The sequence below is a fragment of the Sturnira hondurensis genome, unplaced genomic scaffold, assembly GCF_014824575.4.
Source record: "Sturnira hondurensis isolate 20B ecotype Veracruz unplaced genomic scaffold, ASM1482457v3 Scaffold0016284, whole genome shotgun sequence".
Classification (NCBI taxonomy): domain Eukaryota; kingdom Metazoa; phylum Chordata; class Mammalia; order Chiroptera; family Phyllostomidae; genus Sturnira; species Sturnira hondurensis.
The window spans coordinates 7,108,112-7,135,185 of NW_028088915.1; the positions used below are offsets into that span (position 1 = coordinate 7,108,112).

A 27,074-nucleotide genomic window follows, 5' to 3' on the forward strand; every position below is an offset into this window, starting at 1 on the left:
ACACATTGGGACGATGCTCTAACCCACAGAGCTCCAGGCCAGGGCCTATTGCTGTGGTCTTGTTGACCATTACCATGAGTATATTTGCATGCTTTACATTTGTAAAGTTCTGACAGTACGCACAAAACCTCGAACATTCTCCTCTTTAGCACTAATGACTTTGCTTTTTCTTCTCTGCCTGAATAGAACTTGGGAATCTGTGAAACGTACAACAAGAAAAGGACAGTCGGCTGACGGTAAAGAGTGCAAACCTATTAAAACTCTTCCTAAGAGAAGTTACCACATTTATTGTAGTAAGCTAGGGTCAGGAAGGTTTTTGTTTTGTTTTTACTATAACCAAGGTCTCAGGGCATAGTTATCTCAAACTATGATACTTTATCTTTAAATCTAGTATTCGTTTTTGCAATGCTGTATAACTAAATTAAGCTTTCTTTATAAATAACGTCTGGCTCCTGTTACCTAAGCTCCAGTGTTTTTGAGGGGAAGGTGTACTAATATTTATAGCCAGGTATAAATCAATAGAATTTGAAGCCATACTGTTTAGGTGTGTTAGAACTTACAGAAACCCTGTGTTCTGTTCAGAGGATCTAGGAGAGCGCCTTTAGTGTGGAAAACTCACTTGCAGTACCTCGTGCTCTCAACCTTGTGGCCTCTGCATTGATGCAGAAGTAGGATTAGGACACAGTATTCACTCAGTTCACTTGGATTTCCAGGCGTGAATGCTTTGACTGCAGAGGTCCCAGAAAAAATCCTGAAACTCACCTCTGGTCTAGGGGAAGTTGGGGAATACATTTTTGCTGTTTTTCCCTTTTATTTTTCCATTTTGCTGGAGCGTTTTCACTGACAGCAAACAGAGTGGCTGCACAGTGCTGTTTTCCCTGCTGGGAGTGTGTTTGGGGTGGGGGTGGGGGGGTTCTTCTCCTGGGAAGTGTGTTTTCTAGAATCCAGTGGGAGGTTGTTTTTAAGGCTAAGTAATTCATAACTCAACCTGATTTATAAACACGTTAGTGTGGTTACTTTTTCTTTAATTATATTTTTAAGTGAGAATAATTTCTAGGTTGACTGCCAGTACTATAGCTTTTAACTTCCTATTGCTAATGGCAACCTCAAGGTAGACTTCAAAGGCAGCGTTTCTTAAAACATGGGGTTTTAGTTAGATCACTGTAAAGAGACTGCTGGCGTGACTAACCTTTCATTAGAGACTTCTTTGTTTTATTTCCTGTGACAGGTGTAACAATTATCCCAGTGCTGCAAAGAACTCTTCATTATGAATGTATTGTTCTGGTGAAACAGTTCCGACCACCCATGGGATGCTACTGCCTAGAATTCCCTGCAGGTGGGGCACTAAACACCAGAAACCAATGCTTGGGACTTGGACTGAGTCAGGGCAGAGCCTAAGTACTACAGAGTTTATTGTGTCTGTCCATGGGCTTTTAGTTCACAAAACCATTTCCACGGTGAGGTGCCCTCTAGCCACACCCTTGTGATCTGTCACCCATGGAGGCGGTGGAAGGCGTGGTGTCATGGTTCACCTTTCCAAGCCATCTGCCCTCTTTCCCACATTCTCTCTAGCCTCTTTGAGTAATTGCCTCCCCCTAATTTGTCAATTTGTTTCATCTTCTATCACTAGTGATCTACCTCGGACAAGAAATTTACAGTAATAACTAGGCTAGACTCCAAAAACTATGAATGGAAAAGCTGTCTTGACCCTCCCATATGTATATAGGCCAAGGAAAGTGTCTTAATTTCCACTAATGTATTTTTTCAGTTGCACAGTAAGTTAAGCTATCTGTAACTTACACATTGTGGTGTTACAGGACTTAATTGGGTTTCTCCCATAAGAAGAGATTAGATCTCAATTATCATTAGTGGTTTAAGTTTTATATTTTTAAACACCATCCTATACTAGAATGTACAATCAACAACTTGTATTTTCTTTCTCATTTACTTCCATTTCATTGAAGAAATCAATAACTTTAAAAGTAACTGAAGGGCCTGTATTTCACCTTTCTTTTTGCAATCTTTTATCCCTTCAGGAAAATGACTCAAGAGTTGCTACTGTCCCCCTCCCTTGGCCTCTCTCTACTTACTCCTCACAGTGACCATGGTGGCTACCTAGGTCCACCAGCCTGCAGTTCTCTCCTTTCTGTCTTCCCCCTCAGAGGTGATCTTCATCTCAGCACTTCACTATAGCCTCTCAGTACTGTTCTGTGTGGGAGGAAGGCAAGATAGATAACAGTCTCCATCTCACATACAAGGAAAAAAAGAGTAAGACTTCCTGTGCTGTAGTCACACAGCTGGGCCCAAAGCCTCGGCGGCCACCACGTCGCTTGTCCTAACAGATGGACACTGCCTATGTTGTGCATTCGTGCTGGCATGTAAAAGCAACCTAGGTCTGAGAGAACAGATGAGAGCTGTCAGAACCAACTTAATCTGCCTAGGGCTTCATGCTTTTGCCCCTTTTTTTTCTGTAAAAGTTCCAAACCTCAGTTTTATCCTTAAGACCACTTTTCACAATCCTCTGATTCTTCTCACATAGCTCGGTACCAGCTGTGTTAGAAGCAGAGGTTCAAAAAAAGTGGATTTTCCTCTCCCACTTCACAAATGATTTGGACTTCCAGGTCTCATAGATGATAATGAAAGCCCAGAAGCAGCTGCTCTGCGAGAGCTGGAGGAAGAAACTGGCTATAAAGGCGATGTTGCCGAATGTTCTCCAGGTTTGTATTGCTTTCCAGGTGTGCCCTCGGGGACAAACTTTTGAAAATTAGCCAAGCAGATTCTTTCAAAAGACAAACTTTTGAAAATTAGCCAAGTTTGAGCAGGAGGGACCTGAAGTTGAAGAATAAATTAGGAAACTGTGTTGCCTTCCAGAGGTGCCCGCATTCTAAGCTTCACTACCCACTCACCTCATCCATGTGCCATGGTCCTCTCTAGAAGACATGTTTCTTAATGTGGTGTAGCCCCTTGGGCTTACCAGACTTCACTCAAGAACTCTCAGGAAAATGAGTACTGTTCATATGCTCCGTAGTCCTGCAGCATATACTAAATGACTGGAGAACACTAGTTTTCCTGCATGAATTCTGTGTTAAAGGAATTATGAGCCCCGTCTTCCTCCAAAGACATTTCAGTCATGAAACATGACCTCTGACTGGCATCTGTGAAGATAACCTGTTGCTTCTCTCCATAGCTGTCTCTATGGATCCGGGTTTGTCAAACTGTAGCACACACATCGTGACAGTAACTATTAATGGAGATGAGGCTGAAAATGTGAGACCTAAGCCAAAGCCAGGTAAGTTGGCTTTTTTTTTTAAGGTAGATAATTGCAATAGACATCTTTTAACTTCTCATTACTAGTTTGAGTTTTGATTGGTCAAGATAGTACTGGTCTTTCAGAGATGCTTCATTTGTACTCTTGGCTCTTTCCATAATCTTGTGTATCTTAGCATTTTTCTTTTACCACTAATGTGATCTTTATGGTTTCGTTATATAAAATGCTAAATTACACATTTCCTTATTTACTGTATGGAGTTGGTTCTTAGTAATATTATAGGACTAAGTAGTAAACAATGAAAGTCTTCAAAATTACTGATTTCTGTTTTCATGTTTTGTAAGAATGGCATAATAAATTATTCCCTTTATGGAATAATTAAGGTCCACATTTAGAAAAGCTTTTAGGAAATCCTTTGCTCTGTATTTCTTAGCAGTTCAGTTCTATGTCCTTGCCCACCCCCTTAAGAGAAGTGTTGATGCACACACAAGAAATTGTGTGTGAAAGTTATGGTCTTCCATTTCTCATCCTCTGGTTGTTCCTAAATGTTTAGACATCCCTTTGCAGCTAATTCTAAATGCTTGCTTTTTTTTTAAGGTGGGGGAGGGAGAAAGAGGCAGGGAGAAACATTGATTGGTTGCCTTCTATATGTGCCCCGACTGGGGACTGAACCTGCAACTCAGGTGCCCTGAGCAGGGATCACACCACAACCTTTTCATTTGTGGGATGGTGCCTAACCAACTGATCCACACCAGCCAGGGCATTAAATACTTGATTTTTAAACTAGCAAATATACATATAAGATATTGTGGAAAGAGTTTGGTAGTTCCTGAGTTAAACAGAATATCGTATGACCTGGCAATTATAGTCCTATGTGTATACCCAATTATACTCCTCGGAATTGAAAACAGGGGCTCAAATATCTTGTACACCATTGTTCATACACTGTTACAGTACCCAAAAGGTAGAAACAACCCAAGTGCCCATTAAAAGATGAAAGGATAACAAAATATGGTATATTCATACAATGGAATCACGTTCAACCATAAAAGAAAAAAATGTGCTGATACATGCTATAACTTGGATAAACCTTGAAAACATTGTGCGAAATGAAAGAAACCTAAGAAAGGCAAATACTGTGTGACTCTGCCAATATGCTACCTAAAGTCAGTGCATTCAGAGACAGCAAGGAGAATATCGGTCAACAGGGGTGGGGGAGTTAGTGCTGAATGGGTTTCAAGTTTCCACTTGGGATGATGAAAACTTCTGGAGATGGCTGGTGCTGATGATTGCATGACAATGTGAATCTACTTAATGCTGCTGAATTATAACTTTAAAAATGGTTAGAACGGTAAATTTTGCATCCCAGGTTTCTGTTAAATTCTTACAGCCTTTTTTTTAAAAGACCAGTAATATCTGAGTTAGCACTCATGCTGATTGTGTAGATTGAGAAGTTAAAAAAAGGGGAAGATCCTGGCCATGGCAGAAAGAAAAGGTGGAAGTGGGATTGGTAAGGTTTCTAGCACCTTACAAGGTCAGAAAACTTCCCTCCCTCATCCCTCTTAAGTTGATGGCACCCATCCCCACCTCCACCGTACATTTTGTGCAGGGTCCACTACCTTCAAGTTTGGTCAGCAGGGAGAGCAGGGGCAGCAGCCCGCCATGGCAACAGGAGCACACTTGTGGTTTCCTTCCTCCCTCACCCTGCCAGGGGCTGCTGCAGGGAACCACAGGCACCACAGCAACCACTGCAGCCACAGCAGGCACTGGGCAGGAAAGACTCCTATTGCCTGCTCTGTCCCTGAGGCACTTTTCAGTGTCCTCTCCATCCTGTTCCTCTGGCTCCCTGCTCCCTCACCTAACAGAAAGTACATGGGCTGGTTCTTTTGAGCACCTCATGTAGTAGCCTTTTCGATGTGTCTCACACAACAGTCTTTGTATGTTTTACCATTCTAGGCCTTGCTAAAATGTTCTCCTTCTGCTTATTTTCAGGAGATGGAGGTATGTTATTCAGCTCCCAGTGGCTGACCATGTATATGGCTTAACGAGCTGGTAATGGCTACAGGCACTTTGTGTTGTCCTGGTAGGCCCTCCCCTTCTTTAGCTTTGTTTTCTTTACTTTTTATTTTGTTTTTTTAATTATTGTTCGAGTAGTTTTCTGTCTTATAGTCCCAGCCCTGCCCACCCCACCCCCCAGTGCTCCCCACCTCCCTCCCATTAGCTTTGTTTTCACTGGTAGTTTGTTTGTTTAGAATTCGTGGAAGTAATTTCCTTACCAAAGAATGACCTGATGAAGAGACTTGAAGGTAAGCATTCTTGAGATTACTGCCTAACTTTCTCTAGTTTTCCTTCCCCCACCCCTCAGCAAAGGGGAAATATAATTGTTTCTTTAAATTCTTCCTCCTTAGAGTCAAATACCTAGAAACTTATTAAAACTGCAGTTGACCAATAATAATTTTCCTTTCTGGGTGGTATAGTTTGAAAATGTGAGCAAAACACTCCACATCAGTGAAAGCTTTTAGTGGGGGGCCTTTTTTCTCCTATTAGTGGGATTATACTCCTGCTGATTAGCCCAAACTAGTTTACACCTTAAATCTCTAACCCATGGAAATGCAGAGGTATATATGGGTAAGAATTCACTGATTTCCAATATGCTAGATATTGGAATATGCTACATATTCCAATATGTTAGATAGTTCTTTGTGCAGGGTATACGTTAAAGGAGAACTGAACAATATTCCTTCTGAGTGCAGTGTGCTGATGTAATGAACCATACTATCTAAGTGTGACCCTTAGTAAATTACTGGTTATGTGGTTACATTATGTAATTCTTGGCCAGCCCATCTTAAGGATTTTTGTGGGGTTTTTTTGTTTTGTTTTGTTTTTTTAAAAGGTTATGTGGACAGGCGCCCTGTGACATAACCACATTAGGATGTAACTGAAGACATGACAGAAGCCCTTCATGAAACTGGCTATGTGCCTATTCACTCACTCAGTTTTTACTTCAAAAATTTTTCAAGCACTGTTTGACCTGAGGCTTTGAGAGTAGTCTTTCTTGCTCCTTTCAGTACCAGTGGCTTAACAGTTTTGTTTCTAACGTCTGTGTGTTTGTTCAGAAAGTAAAGTGGATCTTTCAAAAACTGCTGTGCTTTCATATCCCCAGAACGTTTCCATTCCTACTTACTCCTACTTTGCTGCTTTAAAAACTAGACCTAAGGTAAAAACCACCTCCAGAGTCAGTCAAGTTAGAAATACTCATACTGAGAAGACTCAATATGTATTAAATTTTCTCTACTCTTCTCCCAAGGATATTTTTATTGAGCTTAGTGAGATAGAAAGGGAGGGAGGAAACATCCCTGTGAGAAGGAACCATCAATCGTTGCCTCCCATATACACCCTGATCGGGGATCTAACCAGCAACCTTTTGGTGTATAGGATGACACTCCAACCAACTGAGCCATCCAGCTAGGGCTCAATAATTTATTAGGTATTTATTCAGAGAAAGCTGTAGCCTTCAGTTATAGGTAAGATTTAACTTTGAGTCAGAGAGATCTGACTGGATTTGAGGCTCAGCCAACATGTACTGGTTATGACCTTGAACAAGTGTCATAGTCTAAGTTTTTCTCATAGAACAGAACAGGAACAAGAGATAGATAGTCCCTATGTTTGAGGTGGCGTGAGTAAAAGTAAATTGGATAATGTTGACACACGAGGCTTAAATGTTACATGCTCTATTTCTGACATATTTATGTTAGAAAATTATCTTTTAAATTCCTCCCTTCTCCCTATCTGCCCTCCTGGCCTTAGGAGAGAGGGAAACAGAGAGCAAGAAAGGGGAGGAAGGAAGAAAGGGTTATATAGAGGGGGTGAGTTGAAGAGCCCGTTTTCCCCCGCTTTACTAGAATCAAAATATAATCATCAAATAATTTATTCAACAAATCACATTTGAGAAGTAGGTAGGATTTTTGAGTTCAGTTTGCTACAAGGAATGCACCCACAAGCAGAGTAGGACATACCCTGCCTTTGAGGACTAAAATGTCTCAGCTTGTTCTAAACAAGTAGCTGGGAAAACAGGTGACAGATTTGAAATCCAATAATCTGAGTGAAACAGAAGTTCTCATCAAAGCACTTTGTAATAAGATTCTGAGATCTCATTCTTCATAGAATTCTAATAACATCATGCACACAGTTAATTTGCATGTGCAAAATATGTTTCCCCTAGCAGCACGGATGTCCTCAATAGGCTACTTAGTGGTCATCGCTATGTAGCTTCGCAGCAGCAAGGTCTGACAGTGAGCTCTAAATGAACCAGTGGATCTGTAAAGCTTTGCCGTTTTAACACACAAAATCATCATCTCTGATGTATGTGCTCTTCTGTCTTTACTCTTCCTTTTTTGTCTTTACTCTTTCCTTTTACTCTTCCTTGGCCTATGGCCTATGTCTCAGGTCCTAACTATAACCCTGCTTTTTTATATCATTTATTCTTCCACTACAGTAAGATCTTTTAAGGCTCTTGTTCACTGTATCACAGGCATCTAGCATAGAGACTGGCCCATAGTAGCTACTCAGTAAATAATGACTGAATGATAGGGGTATTATCTTTTATTAACTTCATTGTCTAACTTGTATCCTTTGCTTTCTGTAGCCCTGGTAGCTGAAGAACATCTGACAGTGGATGCTAGGGTCTATTCCTATGCTCTGGCGATGAAACATGCAAACACAAAGCCATTTGAAGTGCCCTTCCTGAAATTTTAAGGCCAGAAGAGCGTAGTAGCCATGTTCTTCTAAAAGGGGCCACAAGGCCTCCTTCACTAAGACTTTGTGTTCATATAAGAAATCTGAAAGTACCTTTTTCATAAAATAAAAACAACAAGGAATGCATGTGGTGGTATGGAATTGTAATTATAGGTAGGCTATAGCCTTCATTTAAATGCTGAATCCAGGTAATACTAATAGAAAAGAACATAAATGCAGATATGCTTATTTAATCCATTTTTTAAAACTTCAGCCACTATGTACTCTAGTCCAGGAGATAAGGGTCCTGTAATAGAAGAGACCTGAATTCCAAATTAGCTCTATTCCCACCTCCAGACCCCCAACACAGAATTCTGTAGCCAAGTATGCAAATAACTATTTACTGCATTAGTGTTTAAACAGTTTTTAAACAAATATATACATACATATACATATATAGCTTTCTTGGACCCTCTTAATTGAATTATCTGCTATATAGATTTAATCAGCATAGCAGAGGATGAGAGTAACATTCATGATAAGCGAATGCTTACATTCAGCTATCATCATTATATCCACCCTACTAATACTGAAGGTAAACCAGCTCTTATATATGAAAAATGGTTGATTTCATTCACTATAACTACGTTAAGAGGATAATGAAAATATAGGATCCTTCCCCCTTATAGCACGTGGACATACTTTAGAATGTCACTTCCTAAACTTATCTCAAAAAAGTACTTAGAAAACCAAATCACGGCAATACAATTTACATGGTTTGGGACATTAATGTCTTGGTGTTCAATCCTGAGTGTAGCCAGCAAGTGGCTACACTTACTGAGTGGCTGGCAAGCACGAGAAGCCCAGTACAAACTACTTTAAAGGAGAAACTGATGGTTCCTGCCTCATGCCATGCCTGAAGCCTGTTGTCCAAAATGTCTACCAGGGCTACTGGGCCATCTTCTTACCTCTTTAGCTGAGCTGGAATCTTGGGTTGACTTTTATGGCTTCCAAACTCCAGGGTCATTGCCTTTTCAGCTTAGCCCCCAGCAGAAGTCTCAGGATGACTCTGGTTGGACAGCCTGTCATGATTTAAGCCCTCAACCCAGGTGGGAGTTAGCCAGGCCTCTCAACTAGGTAAAATCAGGATACTGATGCCAAAAATGCTGCAACACCTTTCATTTGTCTGCAGGTTCACTGACTTTTCCAGAGATATTTTAAAGCATAAATTGCACTCCTTAAGGATGGAAAGAATTCTGGAACCAGAGGACTGTATAAATCAAGTCTGCTCTGCCAATATATATTGTGAAAATTAGGCCCAACTACGTGCTCTAATAGTAGCCTTCCCTTCTGCCTGTAAGCCCTTTTTTAAAATCTTCACTTTTAAACATGGGCACTGTAAGTCTCCAGAGATCTTAATCCTTTTCCCTGAGCTCTCAAGGACCAAGTCCTCTAATTTCCCTTACTTATATCCTCTTTCAAAATCAAGAAATAAGGCTTGTATAAAGTACACAGACTCTAGAGTAAACCTGCCTCTCCAAACAGACCAGCTCTTCCTAAGTCACTCCCTATGGGAACTGAGAAACAACTTCTTAACTGTTGACGGAGAGACAATGATTAACACCTACCTGTTCCTTCTGCTTTTTACTCCCCCTAAAAGTGCAATGTAGAAGGGACAACTAGATCCTTGCATGTAACCTTAATGGCATTTATATTATCTACAAACATCAAAGGCTAGGCTTTGGAAATTAAGTCAGTTTGAGAGCTTGGAGTCTGGATGTTTTCATCAGCTGGCACTGTTGATTTGTCAGAATTTAAAAGGTGATGGTTTCCTATAAAAGCCGTATTTTTTAGCCTGGCTTGAAAAAAAATCAGATATATTAACACTAAGTCCCTAATTCTATGGTAACAACAGTCTGTGGCCCTATGGAGATGTTCACCAGTTACTTTCTCTGCCTTGCCCCTGTAGTTGTTTGGCTTTGTGATCCTAAGCTTAAATAAGATACAGTACTTCCTGCACTTACTAATAAGAAGGTAAACAATGATGGAAAACGTATTTCTGAAAAGCCTTTCAAAAATTAAGTTTGATCTCCTTTTTGGACAATAAAGCACACACTTTAAAAGTGGAATCACTGGTAAAGAACTGCATTTCAAGATGGGGGCTGGGATACCATTTGAAACCACTGTTTTCCTGCTTCCATACATCAGTGACAACTAGCTGAGCGACCTGAAGTGGGTTACCATCCCTCAACATTTTAGGGGTAAGCACTAAAGTACCTACATTTAAACCTCTTGCAATAGGCATCTCAGGATGGATTTTGTATGAATACAGTGAACCTACACAAAACATTTAATATCAGATTTTTTTATTTTTCCAACACAACTGAAACAGTTGTATTAAATAAAAGCTTGTAAGTCTACTGTTTACACTCATGTTGCTGCTATAAAGTACAACAACGTACACAGATTCCTAGCATGAATTACTCATTGTTCACCCCCACTGAACTACAAACATTGCTTGAGAATTAGATCTTTACTTTAGGGACTTAAAAAAAAAGAACTGGGGCACAGTATCTTTAAAGAGCATTCTCAAGTGACTTGAAATTCAAAGGCATAGCCAATACAGTAAAAACAGCACCAACTGTGCTGTCACGGGGAACAAAGACGGATGGAAAACAGACAGTAATTATAAGCAGTTTTTCTAGGGACAGAAACTTTAAGAAGCTTGATTTTGCCCATCTGGGCTAAGTGGCTGCTTTGAGAAGGGACAGTAGAAGGGGAGGGTTGGAACAGGGATACTATGAGTTTTAAACGTATAAAAAGTAATTATACCTAAAATGTAGATTAGATATAAATGTTCTAGAACTCATTGAATAAGCCCAAAATACTGGAAAGTGGCAATCTGAACTACATTTATTTTTAAACGAGTGGGGGGAATACTGAGTGTTTTGAATGTGTGCAAAACTGATCAGTGTCACCTCACCATCACTGAACATGGTAAGGTGGGTACACTGGTTTCCAGCATCACAGGCAACACTACATGTATGTATTTTCTAACGAATAATGTAAACTTTAGTTTTAAGGCAGCTGGTACTAATGCTGCACACAGGCTTAGCTTGGTGCCCACTTCAGAAATGGGACAGTTAGCACTTGAAAAAACAATGAGAGAGGAGAGGGGAGCCAGCATTATTTGACAAAAACAGTGTGTCAAAATGTTTTTCCTTCCCACAAAAAGTATTGGAACATTTAGAAAAACAAAGCACCCATCCCACCTACTTCAGCCTGTTCCTTAACAAATATTTCAAAATACTGATAGATAATAGTGACTGCAAGCAGAATTCCAGTGCCAGAGCCAATGGCCCCGAGGAAGTCGGCCAACACTGACAGGGCGCCAATGCACAAACCGCCGAATGCAGCTGCCGTGGGGATATACCTAGAAGACAAAACCAAGTCAGGCAGCAGAGGGAAGTGAAAAGGAGCAACAGAAGCAGTAATATGGTGAAGTGTAACTAATCTAATCCAACAGGGAAGAGTCTGCAGTACTCCCGGGATGTCCATAGCAGTTATAGGTCGATGAAAACTGACCAAGGGAATGACTTACTCCCTAATTATGAGAAACCAGTAAATAGCCAAGAAAGGCAAATACATGATGTTGATGGCAGGAGATAGAATCTTCAACAAGATTTAAGTTAAAAAATGTTTAATATCTTAATGGGTAACCTTTAGCTCCCTCTTCTAGATAAACAGTATATTTCAAATTATTTCTAAATACCATAATTATCTGACAGATGTGGTAATACTCTTCCAAATAATAATTCAACTTTGGCTGCATGTCAGAATCACCCATTAAACATAATGAGATTATATTTAAAATACTCCAGAAAGAAAAGAAAGATGGTAAATGAAACAAGAATGACAGAATAACAACTACTAAAGATGGATATACTTGGCTACATGCAGATTAATTATACTAGTCTCTGAAATATATGTGCTCAAAAGTAGTTAAAGTAAAAATACTAATGCCTTTTCAACAGTTATGGAACAACTGGATATCCGCATGCAAAAGAAGGAATGTAGACCCCTATCTTACACCAGACACAAAAATTAGCTCAAAGTGGATCAGACTGAAACATAAGAGCTAAGACTCCTAAGAGAAAAATAAATCCTTGTGACCTCGGGTTAGGCAGTGGTTTCTTCAATAACAGCACCAAAAGCACAAAGTTAAAACAGATATACTGAACGTCATCAAAATTAAAAACTTGAGCATCAAAGGGTATCATCAAGAAAGGGAAAAGACAACATAGAGAAGGAGACAAAATATTTCTAAATAACACACCTGACAAGAGACATCGAAATATTTTTTAATCTTACAACTCAGTAACAAAGACAACCCAATTAAAAGTGAGCAAAAGATTTGAGTACACATTCCTCCAAAGACAACACACAAATGGCTGACAAAGACATGAAAAGATGCTCAACATCATTACTCATCAAGGAAAAGCAAATCAAAACCACAATGAGATATCACTCCATACCCACTAAGTGGCTACATACTAATCAAAATGCAAAAACTAGTGCTGGAGAGGATGTGTGGCTATTGAATCCTTCATACATGTACAGCCGCTCTGGAAGATAATTTGGCAGTTCCACCCATGTTAAACAGTTACTGTATGACCTGACAATTCCACTCCTAAAGAAATGAAAGTATGTCCGCATAAACCTTCTACAAGTATGATTATAACAACATTCATGATGCCCCAAAAGTAGAAACAACCCAAATTTCTATCAACTGAGAAATGAATAAATGAAATGGTATTATCCTTACAATGGAATATTACTAACAGATAATGGATGAACTCAGAAAACACTATTCTAAGTAAAAGAAGCTATTCACAGAAGACCACATATTATGTGATTCCATATGTATGAAATGTCCAGAGTAGGCAAATCTATAGAGACAGAAGGTAAAAAGTTGCTGTCTGGGGCTGTAGGATGGTAGAGGGATAGGAATGGGAAATTATGGTTTCCAGGTTTCTTTCTGAGTAATGAAATGTTTTTACAATTAGAGTGTTAATGCTTACACACTCGGAGTATACAAATAAAGAAACACTAAATTACGTGGTTCAATTGAATGAATTACATAATACATGAATTATACCAATAAATGCCTGAGACCAACTCCAGACCGAATAAATCACAATTCCTGGTGGTGAGGTACTTGCAATTTTTAAAAGCTCCCATATAATTTTATGTACTGCCAGCCAATGAGAAGAACCTCCTATAGCTGGGCTGTGAAGGGGAACACAATTCCAATTTAAACAATTTATGTGTCAGTTTGATGTCGGTTTGGTCCTTCTATGTGAAGTAGAAATGCTTCAAATATGAATTTAACAAAGAACAACATCTGGCAAGAAACGAAAGACTGAAAGATATGGAAAACTGAGTACATATGTCCCCCAACCCCCATCGAGGATGAGCTCGAATGACCTTACCTATTAAGCTCATGAACCATAGAGGTATCTCTGTGGCCCCTCATCACCATCTGCTGTTCTTTAAGCTGTTTAGCTACCTGTGGAGAGAAAAACAACTTTTAAAATCAAACTCTGATGTCTCACTGTTAATTATCTTCCAGGTTCTGTGTGAAGTGCTCTCCACACACTACTGACACACAATAACCCTCAAGTAGACACTGTCACATCATTCCTATTACACCACAACTATGTTACCCATTCATTAAACCAGGGTTTCTGTCTTTTTTAAAAAAAAAATTATCACACCTCCCTCCCTCAAGAAAAATTAATACTAAGGAATAAGATTCTGTCAGGTAAGGTTGAGCTCTGGAGGGTCACAAACCATTATAAAATCTATAAATATTCCACCTACCAGGAACCAATTTTTAACCCCCTTGGGATGACATTACCTCATTAAGAATGCATGAATTAGTTTAAATTACAAAAGCAATGAAGAGTATTAACTTCCATTTTGTCACCTAAAATTTATAAATTATTTTTATTTTGAAATGAACCAAATACTTACATCTTTGGCTGAGGAACCAGACACCTCTATCCATGTCTTAGAGAAGAATGCACATGACCCCAGCATGAAGATGACATAAACAACCACATGGACAGGATCCTCAAATATGGCACCCATGGACTCAGGAGGAGAAAGAAAGTAACAAAGGCCTCCCACTGGGTAAGAGCGAGCAGGTCCTCCCCCACTGACATCCTACAAAACAAGGACGAAAAGAACAAATGACCAACCTAACTTGTCAACCAAACATTTTTACAACTTCTCAAACTCCTTGGAAATTATGACAATCTTTTTTAAGTTCAAAGCACCTACAGCTAATGGCTGTATATAACTTAAGGATTTGCTTTGTATCTAATATCTTCACTCTTTCAAAATTATATAGTGAGCAACTCTTAAAGATGTGGATATATAGTTAACAGAAGAGCAATTTTTAAAAAATTATAATACATCTATAAGAACCTTCCTTTCCTGAAAACAGAAACATTACATTTATAGTCAATCTGATTACATTTAGAATCTGGAATTTTCTGAACTACGTAAGTATGCCACATGTTAAGACCCTTACACATGATTCTTTCATTTCAAAGTATTCTATTAAGAATGCAAATGAAACAGTGACAGAAATCTAACAACTCACTGCCTAAACTTTACCTTGTCTGTATATAATAAGTCTTTTAATAAATATATAGAATGGGATTTTTATCTACACAAAAATTTTAAGAATTTTTATAGTAACAGAAATGGCAATAGCATGTGTTTGCTCACATTAAATACAATTTTTGGGATATAAGGCGTGGGAAATGGTTGCAATGATTAAAACAGCTGATTCCTGAATTTTTATTTTCCAAATGATTCTTTTACTGTGCTCCCAGGATTACTATTCCCTAATCAAAAGCACTGTTTCTGACAAATCCAATTTTATAATAATTCTCTCATTTAAAAAAATCTCAGTCAAGGTCACAACACAATCCATACAACCACTCAATGCATTTATTACTTTGAAATTGTTATAGTAATAATTACTGCTGGACTATTAGCTCACACGGGGAGAAAAAGGTTTGTCCCCTCATCACAGGTAATCCAATTTCTGTTAAATGAATGGAAAAGGAGAACTAAAGGGAATCCTATTTCCTCCAAATAACACTCAAGACCCACTGTCTTATCCTGTTAAACGTTAAGTTTCTTTAAAAATTACCTTCTAAAAGCAGAAATGTGTCGGTCACTATAACTTATAATACAAAAGATAGTATAGGTAAGATAAATACACAGAATAAGCACATTTCAGTATAACTATAAAAATATTCTTTAGTGGAATACAAAGTTTAGATGAAGGGAAAAGTACTCCTCGGTCAGGTGACAGAATTTAAACCAATCAAAATTCAATCCTACAAAATCCTACATTTAAACAGCAATGTAGCTGGACTACTTTAGAAGAAGTGGTGATAAAAAGGACCTGTAAAAGGAAGTCAAAATTTACACTTTCTATTTACTGATTAATTCTATGTCTAACAACTCGGTTCTCTCTTCAGTCTAGTAATTACATGCCTGTCTCCAGCCCATTGATCACAAACTAGTTTATTGCCATTCAGGCCATGAAAAACCGGGAAACAGGAAAGGATAATTTCTGTATCCCATACATTATTAACAAATAGCTTCTTGGCCCTGGCTAGTGTGGCCCAGTTAGTTGGAGCATTGTCCTTTCAACCAAAGGGTCATGGGTTCGATTCACAGTTGGGGCACAAGCCCAGGTTGCAGTTCAATTCCCGGTCAGGGCATATATGAGATGGCAACAGGTCAATGTTTCTCTCTCACTCTGTGTGTGTGTGTTTCCCTGTCCCTCCCACTCCCTCTTCCCCTCTCTCTAAAGAGTAATGAAAAAATGTCCTTGGGTGGGGATAAAAAAAAATCTTTTAAAAGAGAGAAAACAAGTAGCTTTGTTTTAAAAACCATTATTCTAGACAACAGTGCAATAACATTATGAAACAGAATCATGAAAGACACTGATTTTAGCCTAAAGATCACTCAGATGAGATGTGAAAATGTTCTCCGGGCAAGTGACTCTGAAAATGTTACAGGAACTGCTTCAATTATGGCTCATCTCTTCTAGTTTATAAACATTAAATGCAATTAGAATTTAAACAAAGAATGAATAACAAAATACTCACTGCCCACTGTCCTAGTATATTTACTAAAAAGTTGCCACTGAATCGAACAGACAGCATCTGGGAAATGACATAGAGGTTTGACACCAAGGCTGACTGAAGAATAATGGGGATGTTCGAGGTGTAAAAAAGCTTGATGGGGTAGCTGCTGTACTGTCCTCGATACCGGGCCGACTTGATGGGCAAGTCAACACGAAATCCCTAAAAAGTGAAAATTAAAAGAGGAACTGTACACATCACATATAGAATATACAGAGCCAAAACAGTAACAGGAGGGAGTATGTAAAGGTAATGCTAATAAAACTTAACCCTTCTGCAGAGACATACAGACAGAAATCCCTTTTTATTTCATTTTCATTCTATTTTTCACTTTACACCTCAGAGTCTAAAGAATTATTTGCTTGACTAGATTCTCAAACACTGACTTATTAGATGCTAAACATTTCAAATAGCATCCTTCTCTTTAAGAGCAAAATAAAAATCCACATCCCACTTCAGGAAAGAGAGTATACCCACCTGGAAATATATAACAACAGCGAACACAAAAACAGTAGCAATGAGGTTCATGAGGTTGGGTAAGTTCTGACGGTAGAAAGCCTCCCTTAAAGCTCGGACTTTGTCGGTCCTGGTGGCCAGTAAATGAAAGAGAGCTATGACTGCACCCTCAAACTCAGTACCTGATAAATCAAGAGAGAAATGAACTATAGACACATCATGCAAATTTGTCCCAAGGGTCAAAACAACTTTGAAACTTCAGCACACAGTAGAAAAATACTAATCAAAATAATTCATGTGTTTATGACACAGTCATATGTAGAGCTTCTAAAAATATTTAGATCAAGGCAAAATGTATGTTTTTTAGTATAAATCTAAAGTTTTCTCAAGAGACTATTCTTGATGAAAACAGCCAAAGTAAAACCAAAATACTTAGTTCATAATGCTTTGCTTCTCCTTTACTTTCAGGAAGGGAAGAGAGGACTGGGCAGGGTGTGAGGAGAGGAAGGGCAGCAGCAGCAAAGCAGAGTAAAGAGGTCAGAATCAAAAGATGTATGTTACTCTATCAAACTTGCTTGTAAGTTTATTTTATCAGGAACATTAATAAACCATTGTTGCTATTTCCCCAAGGCTGGAATGAGTTTACATGTTAACCATTACAAATCTAGGATGGCATCTGAGAGAAGTCAATAGGAGTGATGGGAAATCAGAGTATTTTTCCAAATTTAGATGCTTTTACCAAGCCAAATGGAATAGCAGCAAAAGTATTAGTGCTTCCTGATGATACAAAGAATATCAGTTTTTTCATCTGAAAAATCTTCATCTACTACCTTTTGATCCCCCCAGCAAAGCTGAAATCAGTCAAATTTGGTGAGTTCTGCAATGGCTTAGGCAAGTAAAAAATTTGAAATGTTTGCAACCACTGAAATGAGCAGAGGCTGAAATTCAGATATTCTTTTTGAAGTAATATTTCACACCCACAAACCACACTTATTAACTTTAGAATGATAAGCATCAACTGTCCTCCAGAACAGCAAGCCCAGATGTCTACAAGGTCGCACTGCTCTGTTACGAGTTACTTTCCAGCACCCATCCAGCAACACTCGTGCAGCCGCAGTCACTGTGCCATGTACCTCTGCCAGTGTTAATAGTAGTGGGGCTAAAGGCCTTCCAGACAATGGTTTCACAGATGTTGGTGGCAATAAAGAGGGATATACCAGACCCCAGGCCGTAACCTTTCTGTAGCAGCTCATCTAACAGCAGCACAATCAAACCAGCAACAAACAACTGTGGGGAAAGAAATGCAAGTAAGCAGAAGCAAGAAAAAACTCAAGAAAGGGGAAGACAAGCACCAATGACTACTTTCAAAGTGTGAGCCTGTCTAACATTCAAACCTAACAGTCGCAATATTACTATTATATGACCCTCTACATTTTTTAACCCACTTTATTCAGAAGCCAATTCTGAAAATCAGAGGATTGGAAATAGTTACAGTATATAGCACATTTCAACTTTTAAAACAGACATTACCATCTAAACAATTTCCTTTACAATAAGGGAAATAAACCTTATTCCCTTACATAAGGTTTATTGGAAAGATCACTATAAAACAAAAATGTTCACAGTTGTAGAATTTAAGACAGGAAGAAACTGAACATATTCCCAATTATCTCCAAGTAAGTGAAAGGCCAAATGAATTATAGTATAACAAGATGCAACTGCACACAGCCATGAAAGGAAAAAGCCATGAACTATGTTGATAAATACTTAAAATATTATATGTAATGTTGTATATACTATAGACATATATGTCTACAGAATAAGTCAAAGTAGAATAAAATTAATATGTACACAGATTACAATATAAAATGCATTCTATACATACAGTGACAAAGACAACATAAATTTATAGATAGTTAAGGATTCACTAGGTTCTTAAGCTCATATCTTTTTAAAAAATGAAAGTATACTGATTTGCATGAAACTGAAAATTCTTAATTTTCCTTTTGGAGAAGACATTTCTATAAAAGCACACACCAATTAAAAATAAGCCCTAGCCTTGAAAGTGACCCTGGTCATATGACTACCTACCCACACATCAGTAACCTAATCAAACAAAGAAGAAAATATGCTTCTACACCCCCAATCTCACCCTGCCCCCACTATAGAGACACCTCCCTACAGAAATGAGGAAATGTTACTTCCATTCCTCCCAGCTCTGAAGCATCCCCCTCCTTACTCACTCAGTTTCCCTGATATAACCCTACTAGAATAGAGAACAAAGTACAGTATACCATATTAAACATACTTAACTTACATAGGGTTTCCTTTTCCCCCGTTTGACTGCCATTTCACTGAATGGTTGTACAAAGCCTAGCTTGTCTACTGACAGCCTTTTAGTTTAACTTTGAATGGACTGGAAAAAGAGTATCATTCTCAAAACTTCTAAGTGAGCCGATAAATCCTTTACTGTCTGAAAATCAAGTTTAACATTCTGACTTATTACTGAGATTTTATTCTGACCACAATTACATAATGGATAAATACTCCCAATCATATAGAAACGCAAGCCTACAGGGAATAATAGCTGTATTATTATAACTCTACAATACTATCAGGCAACCAAAAAGTATTATCATGACCTTCTGACTAAGTTACTTGTCCAGAATCACACGGACCGCTCTTGATCAACTTAATTCTCCAAACCACCTTTTCAGACCAGTGTCCATCAGATGATAAGAGTATCTGTGTATATTCCACGAAAATCAAATTTATTTTTCTAACTGAAGAAAGGAAGTATTGAGAAACCGAAATAGGAAATGGTTTCTACAATTAAAGAAGTAAAATAAAAGATGGTAAAACACATACATTTCTATGAGAAGATTCAGACACCAGGAAGCCACAGCACCTCATTGACTAGCATGGTAGTAAGAACTGAATGTTAACTGCATTGCTCTTGTAGAATGTACACTCCGTATGAATCTCCAAGGCGGGTAAAAAACACTGCACATTTCAACCCTACAGAGGCATGCATGCACAGACACACAACTTAGTTTGATGAAACAATACTTACCTTTACAATGTGCCATGCATACTGACAGTTTCAATTTTTTTATTTTAATCAAGACCCACTACTTAGATTTCAAAACTAGTTGAAAGACACTGACCATGTGAATGAAAAGAATAATTAAGGTGAGAAATACCTTAAATAACAACATGTGAAAAGTTTTTACAACCTAGGTTTCTAGGTAAAAGCAGACTGATCCGATCATATCTCTTCAGTGGACCCACAGTTTCAATATTAGCAATGTGTTAAAAAGATGCAAATGACTGATTGAGCACAGGCAGCAAACCAAAGGGTCAGTTCAATTCCTAGTCAGGGTATATGCCTGGGTTGCAGGCCAAGTCCCCAGTAGGGAACGTATGAGAGGCAACCACACACTGATATTCCTCTCCCTCTCTTTCTCCTTCCCTTCCCCTCTCTCTAAAAATAAATAAAGTCTTAAAAAAGAAAGATGTAAATAGGTCACTACCCACCCATGATTAAATATATTTCCCCATACATTAACATCAGAAGAATTTACCATAACGGAAGTATCTGTACACCAAAATTTATGTAAACAAATTAATATATATTCATTTTATTTGTTCCATTCCTGATGTAACTATTCTTGGATTTTTAATACTGAATAAAAAATTAAAATGGCTTAATTCCATTATATATCAATTTAAATTTATAACTGACTCATAAAGATGTCAATACTTTATCTAACCCAGAACTGCTCAGCTGAGGTTCCATGAAAGTCTAAATGTAGCCTTAGTAAAATACTTGAAAAATTTTACTGATGTATGTTAAGAAATAGATGTCAATTCTTAGTATCTTAATTTTTAAAAAAGATCTTATTTACTTATTTAGGGAGAGGGGAAAGGAGCTAGAAAGACTGGGAAAGAAACATCAGTTGGTTGTCTCTTGCACACACCCCAACCAGGGACCAGGCCCCCAACCCAGGCATGTGCTCTGACCAGTGACCTTTCACTTTGCAGTACAACACCCAACCAACTGAGCCACGCCAGCCAGGGCAATTCTGAGTACCTTTTAAAAATCACGGTTTTTCTAAACTATGGCTTGCATAATGCACATGCTAGTAAAACATAAGGCAACAATAGGTATATCGGTATCCTCAACAATGCCAAAAGCAGATGAAGAAAATTTAAGCACTGAAAGATATTAAATTCAGTTTTCAGACAAACTTCTCTTCCATCCATTCCAACTTTTCTTTCTCTAATTTCCAAGGCTATAAGTTTGCCTACCAAGCATTTTTTTAAATGGAGAAATAATGACAATGCTATTTTCAAAAGAAATTTACTTTATACCAAATGGAAACAAACAGGGGCTCAAGAAACTGCCCCAAAACTCTGATTATTCATTAAAAATTCCTCCCATCAAAAGACAAAATACTTCTATCTCATTGGAAAAGACCTCCCTATTGTTAATGATCCCAATAAATACCCAAACAATCTAACTCTGCTTGTTCTAAATCACACTCACTTAAATGATCTCTTATTATGATCTACTTCCTAAATAAGGTTTATTTTTTTTAAAAAAAAAAAGATGGTTAACTATGCCAGTCTGAGATAGTCTTTTTTTTTCCTTTTCCTTTTGAGAGAGAGAGAGAGGGAAACATTGATTTGCTGTTTCACTTATTTATGCATTCATTGGCTGCTTCTTGTATGTGCCTTAATCAGGAATTGAATCTGCCGCCTTCGAATTCTAGGATAATGCTCCAACCAACTGAGCTACCTGACCAGGGCCCATGTTTCTTAATACATATATTAATAAACTAGTATTTTGATTTTATTTACAGATATCTTTTTGACCTGGAGCCTTCTGCCCATTAGAAAAAAAATTTCCTGAATTAATCCTAATTTCATGGAGTGAACAAGAGGCATTCCAAGATAAGCAGGACTCCAGATCCATGCCCAGTGTTTAAACTATTTTTAAAAATTTTTTATTTATTCTGATTAATTTTTAATTTATTTTTAGAAAGAGGGGAAGGGAAAGAGAAAGAGGAGAGAAGCATCAGTGTATAGTTGCCTCCCACTCGTTTCCGACCAGGGCCCTGGCCCACAACCCTTGATTCCCAACTGGGAATCAAGCCAGCAACTCTCTGCCATGCAGTCCAGCGCCCAGTACACCGAGCCACACCAGCCATGGCTAAACTATTTTTTAACCCAATAAATAACTATATAATTAAAGTACAATCCATTCTTGCGCAACATCTCTAAATGATTTTAAAAGATTGTACATTACAGAAATATCTACCAAACTTAACATACTTTGTTACTTAGTAAAAGGCATAATAATGTTTGGTCTCCAAATAGTCCGTTTCAAAGCATCTATTTTAGAAATCCATAAAATACATGCACAGGTATTTCATAGTATTTCACTGCCTCAAATACTGTACATTATTTCTAATGCCATTATTTTGTGTGCCACGAAGAAAAATAAAACTGCCAAACTATGATACAACTTCTTACAAAGAATTTTATTTTCTACTTACAAAAAAAGCTATTTTTTATATGCAATCTAGCTGGCTCTTTCTGTGTCTTTGTGTATATGCAATAACTTTATTTCAAAAACAAATCACAGAAGAGTTTTGGAAGACATTCTAAAAGGTAATTAAAGTCAAATACATGTTATATCAACAACTGGTGTGATAATATGAATAGCAATAGTCAAGCTGATACACATGCAGGAGAAAACAACTATCATGACTGCCACCTGGCTGACAACAATTACAGTGGGCAGGTAGCTCAGTTGGTTAGTGTTGTCCCAATATGCCAAGGCTGCAGGTTTGATCTCTGGTCAGCACACACACGAATCAATCAATAAATGCATAAATAAATGGAACAACAAATAGATCTGTGCCTCTCTCTAAAATCAGTAAAAATATTTTTAAAAAAAACACATCTTGATCAGACATCAAAATGTGAAAAAAGTGCATCTTAAAATTGATGAAATGCAGCTGATCCATAATTCATTATTTCACATAGTTTTGAGGCTATGAGAATAAATTTCAAATTTTCATCAACATAACTGATACATGTCACTTCAGTAATCAAATTATTATAATTAAATAACTCAAAAGTAAGAAAATGAACATATCAATCATCCAAAGAACTGTTAGGAAAAGGGGATCAAACCATTTTGTCATCTGCATATAAAAATAGGCTTTCCTACCTGAATGATGATAAGGAGGCAGATCCCAGCCCCCATTTCCGCAGGGTCCCCGTACATGCCCGTCATGACGTACACAATGGCTTGCCCGATGGTGATGATCATACCAAACACTGACAAAAATTGAGGGTGAGGTAGTACATGTTACAGCACAGACATAAAAAGACTAGAAAAACATCTTTACCACAAGATCCCTAAATTGAAAAGGCTCTTTAATTGTATTAATGCTCACATTTCTGGGCTCCATTGAATAAAGCTCTATCTTTGGGTGTATCTCCAACTTCAATGATTTTGGCTCCAGCTAACAACTGCATAATCAAACCAGATGTTACAATTGGGGAGATACCCAATTCCATTAAAGTGCCTGTAAGGAAAAGGGAAAGAGGTAAATAATCTTTACTATACACAATACAGATTACCTTGTAAGTGTCCCCGTCCTTAATTACATCTACAGAAATACATACTCAAATGTTAAAAAGCAAATTTTCATTCCTTAAACATTAAATTACTCAAAAACTCTAACACAATCTTGCAACAATGAATTAAATAAACATTACTATAAAACTATACAGGATATAAGTTTCTGTAAATTCTGAAGTTAAAATGTTAAAGAAATCTGTTGAAAAAAATCTTCCAAGATTTCTTCCATTATTTTGAAAACTTACACTAAACATTTCAATGAAAAATTAAAAATTATATACCAAGCCCCCAAATTACACATCTAGCTAATAAAAAAATGACATTTAAAAAGATCTGTCCCTCTTGTAATGCAGCATTTAAAATTACATAGAAAGTCAACTAAAACAATGTAGAATAGTTAGTGGCATGAAAGTGTTCTTGACATAGTGTGTAGCAAACAAAATAGAAAAAAATGGGAAAAAAAGAAAATCTGTAAAAAGGTTAAGAACCAAAGCTCTAGACAGTGATAATCATTTCATTTTCTGTTTACATCTATATTCTGTATATATTTCTATAATTAGAATAAACATATGGTTCTCTAATTATTTACATATTTATCTCTTCTCCCAGGCTATGAGTTTCTTTTATCAAATCCACCCACTCCTTGTGGACTCTAAAAATAGCTTCTACATTTTCATATCTATTTGATGTCAGCATTAGTGCAGAGGCAAAAAAAGAGAAGTATACACCTCTGTTGGATGCAAGAATAACTCTCATCCAGTAGAAAGGATCTGCAGAATCTGATGACATGATTCCAAATAGTGGTATCTATAATAAAACAAAAGACAGTTTACAAAAATATATTGTCTAAATTAAGTTTGAACTTATTTTGTAACACATTCACACAGTGTTTGCAATCCTTAAAAAAAAACACCACCCATAACCTCTTGTATTCTTTAACAAAACAAGTATACCTTAAAGTTTTTTAATGAGAACAAAAACAATAGAAATCATTACTTATAGCATTTCACTACTAGTATGAAGATTTGTTCCACACCAATGTGAATATACTTAAAAGTTGTTAAGATGGTAAATTTTGTATTTACCACAATTAAAAAAAATACTATCAGTAAACTACAGAACATACCTACCCCATCATCAGAGAATAATTGTGCAAAGCTATGGGTACTAATGACAGCCAAGGTCACACTCCAAATTAAGACTGAAGATGATATACATAGTAGAAAAATTACGCAGCCACTAAAGATTGTACTTATGAAGCTTATTACAGAATGAGGAAACGTTTATGTTATAATATTAAGTATAAAACAGTGGTTGTAACCTGAGGCAACTTTGCTCCCAGCCCCCAGCCGCAAGGAACATCTGGCAGTATCTGAGGATATTTTTGGCTGTCACAACTCAAGGGAAGGTGCTACTGGCATCTAGCAGGTAGAGGTCAGGGGTGCTGCCAAACACCCTACAACACACAGGACAGCCCTCTACAATGAATACTCACCTGGCCTAAAATTTATTGTCACTGCTGAGAAACCCTGGTATATAAAAGGAAAGGCAAACATTTTGTACATTCAAAGTAAAAGTTTGAGGGGAAGCAGGGTATAGGGGACTAAATGGTAATATAAAAAATACAACAAATAAAAAAATGCAAACTAAAAATAAAAGTTCAACACTAAAAATATGTATAGAAGGTAACAAGGTATAAATATTTTTTATATCCTAAACAATGATTATCTTCAGGTTGTGAGATTATGATTGACTTTTCCTTCTTTATTCTTTTCTGTATTTATCAAAAAATTTCTAAAAGAAGCAAATAATGTTTCCTATTATATGACCCATGTTTAGGACACAGTACTGGGCCAAACCCCTGCCCCACCATGTGGGAATCAGACACAAAGAAAAATATACTTTCAGTTTTCAAAAACCTTCTCTATATGAAGCTGATTTTTTTTTTCATTGTAAAAGATGCTGCCAACAATTTTAAACATCCCATCTGGTCAACCTAAACCTCTCTGAATATCTGAATTTATTAGCTGGGGTGCAAACTAATTAAAACAAGAAGCTAAATGTCTGAATTACTAGCTGGGAGGAAAACTGATGAAGAAATAAGCATTACTCTTCAACTAATGTGAGAGACAGACAGGAAGGAAGTTATATAAAAACCAACTAACACTACCAGATAGGCCATATCAAAATATTCCGTAAGTGGGAAATAGTCAAATTACTTTCCTTCAGCACATGTGGTAGAGAGAGGTACTGCACCTCCAAGATTAGACTCTATGTGGGATACTGAAGAAGTCAGCGAATCTCCTCTAAGAAATGGTCCCTCCTCCTTTCCTGTAGTAAACAGGATTATTAAACTCCATAATTGTACCTATTACTCAGCATTGTACATGAACTCGGGATTGTACATGTGCAAAATCATGTACACTAGTCAGTGCTATACATGTACAGTGTCATGTACAATATAGTTAGATGACATCAGGAGCTATTTCCTATGACTCTGTCACAGTTGCAGAGTTCCAGACTTTGCACTATATTGTATCTAATAATTGGTTTCAATCAGACACACAGTATAGTACTTCAGAGAAGTAAGAATTTCATAATTTAATGGAAACCCTGAACCAACCAGATGGACAAATAGAAAGTTAGCAGTAGGGATTCCCAAAGACAGTGGGAAGTGAAAACCAAGAAAGATATTTCTGGGTTAAGATGGCAAGTTGCAATTAAATTAAAGAATTTCCCTCCCTGACACAAGAAAACACGTGATTTAACAACATGTAAAAGAGTAAAAGCTAACAAGAATTTGAAAAGCTAAGGAAAACAAAAATAAAATCCGTAAAGCAGCAAACAAGAGATGATAAACATGAGCACTGGTGGTCATGGGGGGAGTAAAAGAGCAGACAATGGAGGAGCAGAGAGCCTCAGCACAAAGCTGCCCCAACCGTCACAAAGGGGAGGCAAGAGAATCCTCAGAATTCCCACTGCATTTCAAATCCATCCTAGACCAGAGCAGACTGCACAGCTCCGTTTTCTACCCCTTGGACTAGGAGAGGAGTAAAAAGAGCAGCTGAGAAGAAATGATGAGAGGCAGGCCAGCGGGCTTGCTCTCTGATGGGACAGATGATGACAGGCCTACACTGGACTGGGAATTGGGCAATGCTCTGAAGTTGGGAACCAAACAGAGCCCTGCTCAGTCAGGTGGGGAGAATCTTCACAAGACCCTGAACAAAATTTTAAGAAGAAACGGAGGGCTGAGCCAGGCAGCATATATTGCACCTACCTCAGCTTATCTCACCTTCCACCATTCCCTAGAGTAAAGAAAATGAAGTAGAAGACACCAAGCCCTTAAATTGTGGCTGGAAAGGGGAAATAAAGCTGTTTGAGGTTCAAGGGGAAAGAGAATCAAGAAATCACCCACACTGAGCCGAGAACTAACTAAGCAGGAGAAAGTGAAAAAGACACAACTTGGCAACTATGTAAATATACTATGGAAAAAAAATAAAGTAGCATAAAATACACAAATTTACTACATGAAACAGTCATAAGAAATGTCATATTTAAAACAATTACCATCTAGCCTTTTACAGAAAAACATTTGCTGACGCCTGGATTAGAAGATGCACCACTGTCGAGATGGCAAATCTCTCAAAACTGATCTGCAAATTCAAGGCAATACAAATCATAACCTTAGCAATCTTTCTATAAAAAGGTGGTAAATTGGTTCTAA

At 37.6% G+C, this 27,074-nt stretch overlaps 2 protein-coding genes across 5 annotated transcripts in view; one reads left to right on the forward strand and one right to left on the reverse strand.

Moving 5' to 3' along the window:
* The window catches only part of NUDT5 (nudix hydrolase 5), a 39,605-nt gene extending 31,455 nt beyond the window's left edge, over positions 1-8,150 (forward strand). For both annotated transcript variants that reach the window (XM_037066010.1, XM_037066009.1), the window contains exons 4-10: positions 187-236; positions 1,229-1,336; positions 2,622-2,717; positions 3,188-3,289; positions 5,261-5,269; positions 5,521-5,574; positions 7,914-8,150. In XM_037066010.1, coding sequence (XP_036921905.1) covers positions 187-236; positions 1,229-1,336; positions 2,622-2,717; positions 3,188-3,289; positions 5,261-5,269; positions 5,521-5,574; positions 7,914-8,023 — 529 coding nt within the window. In that variant the 3' untranslated portion in view covers positions 8,024-8,150. The remainder of the gene's footprint in view (positions 1-186; positions 237-1,228; positions 1,337-2,621; positions 2,718-3,187; positions 3,290-5,260; positions 5,270-5,520; positions 5,575-7,913) is intronic.
* SEC61A2 (SEC61 translocon subunit alpha 2) overlaps positions 1-27,074 on the reverse strand; it is a 42,286-nt gene that overhangs the window by 7,303 nt on the left and 7,909 nt on the right. For 2 of the 3 annotated variants that reach the window (XM_037066006.1, XM_037066007.1), the window contains exons 4-11: positions 24,079-24,157; positions 23,163-23,294; positions 22,934-23,043; positions 17,826-17,979; positions 16,714-16,874; positions 16,201-16,398; positions 14,039-14,230; positions 13,495-13,571 (exon numbers count right to left, since the gene is read on the reverse strand). In XM_037066006.1, the coding sequence (XP_036921901.1) occupies positions 13,495-13,571; positions 14,039-14,230; positions 16,201-16,398; positions 16,714-16,874; positions 17,826-17,979; positions 22,934-23,043; positions 23,163-23,294; positions 24,079-24,157 (1,103 nt within the window). Of the gene's footprint in view, positions 1-10,360; positions 11,436-13,494; positions 13,572-14,038; positions 14,231-16,200; positions 16,399-16,713; positions 16,875-17,825; positions 17,980-22,933; positions 23,044-23,162; positions 23,295-24,078; positions 24,158-27,074 lie in introns of those variants that run through there. The other variant, XM_037066005.1, reaches the window with a different exon arrangement.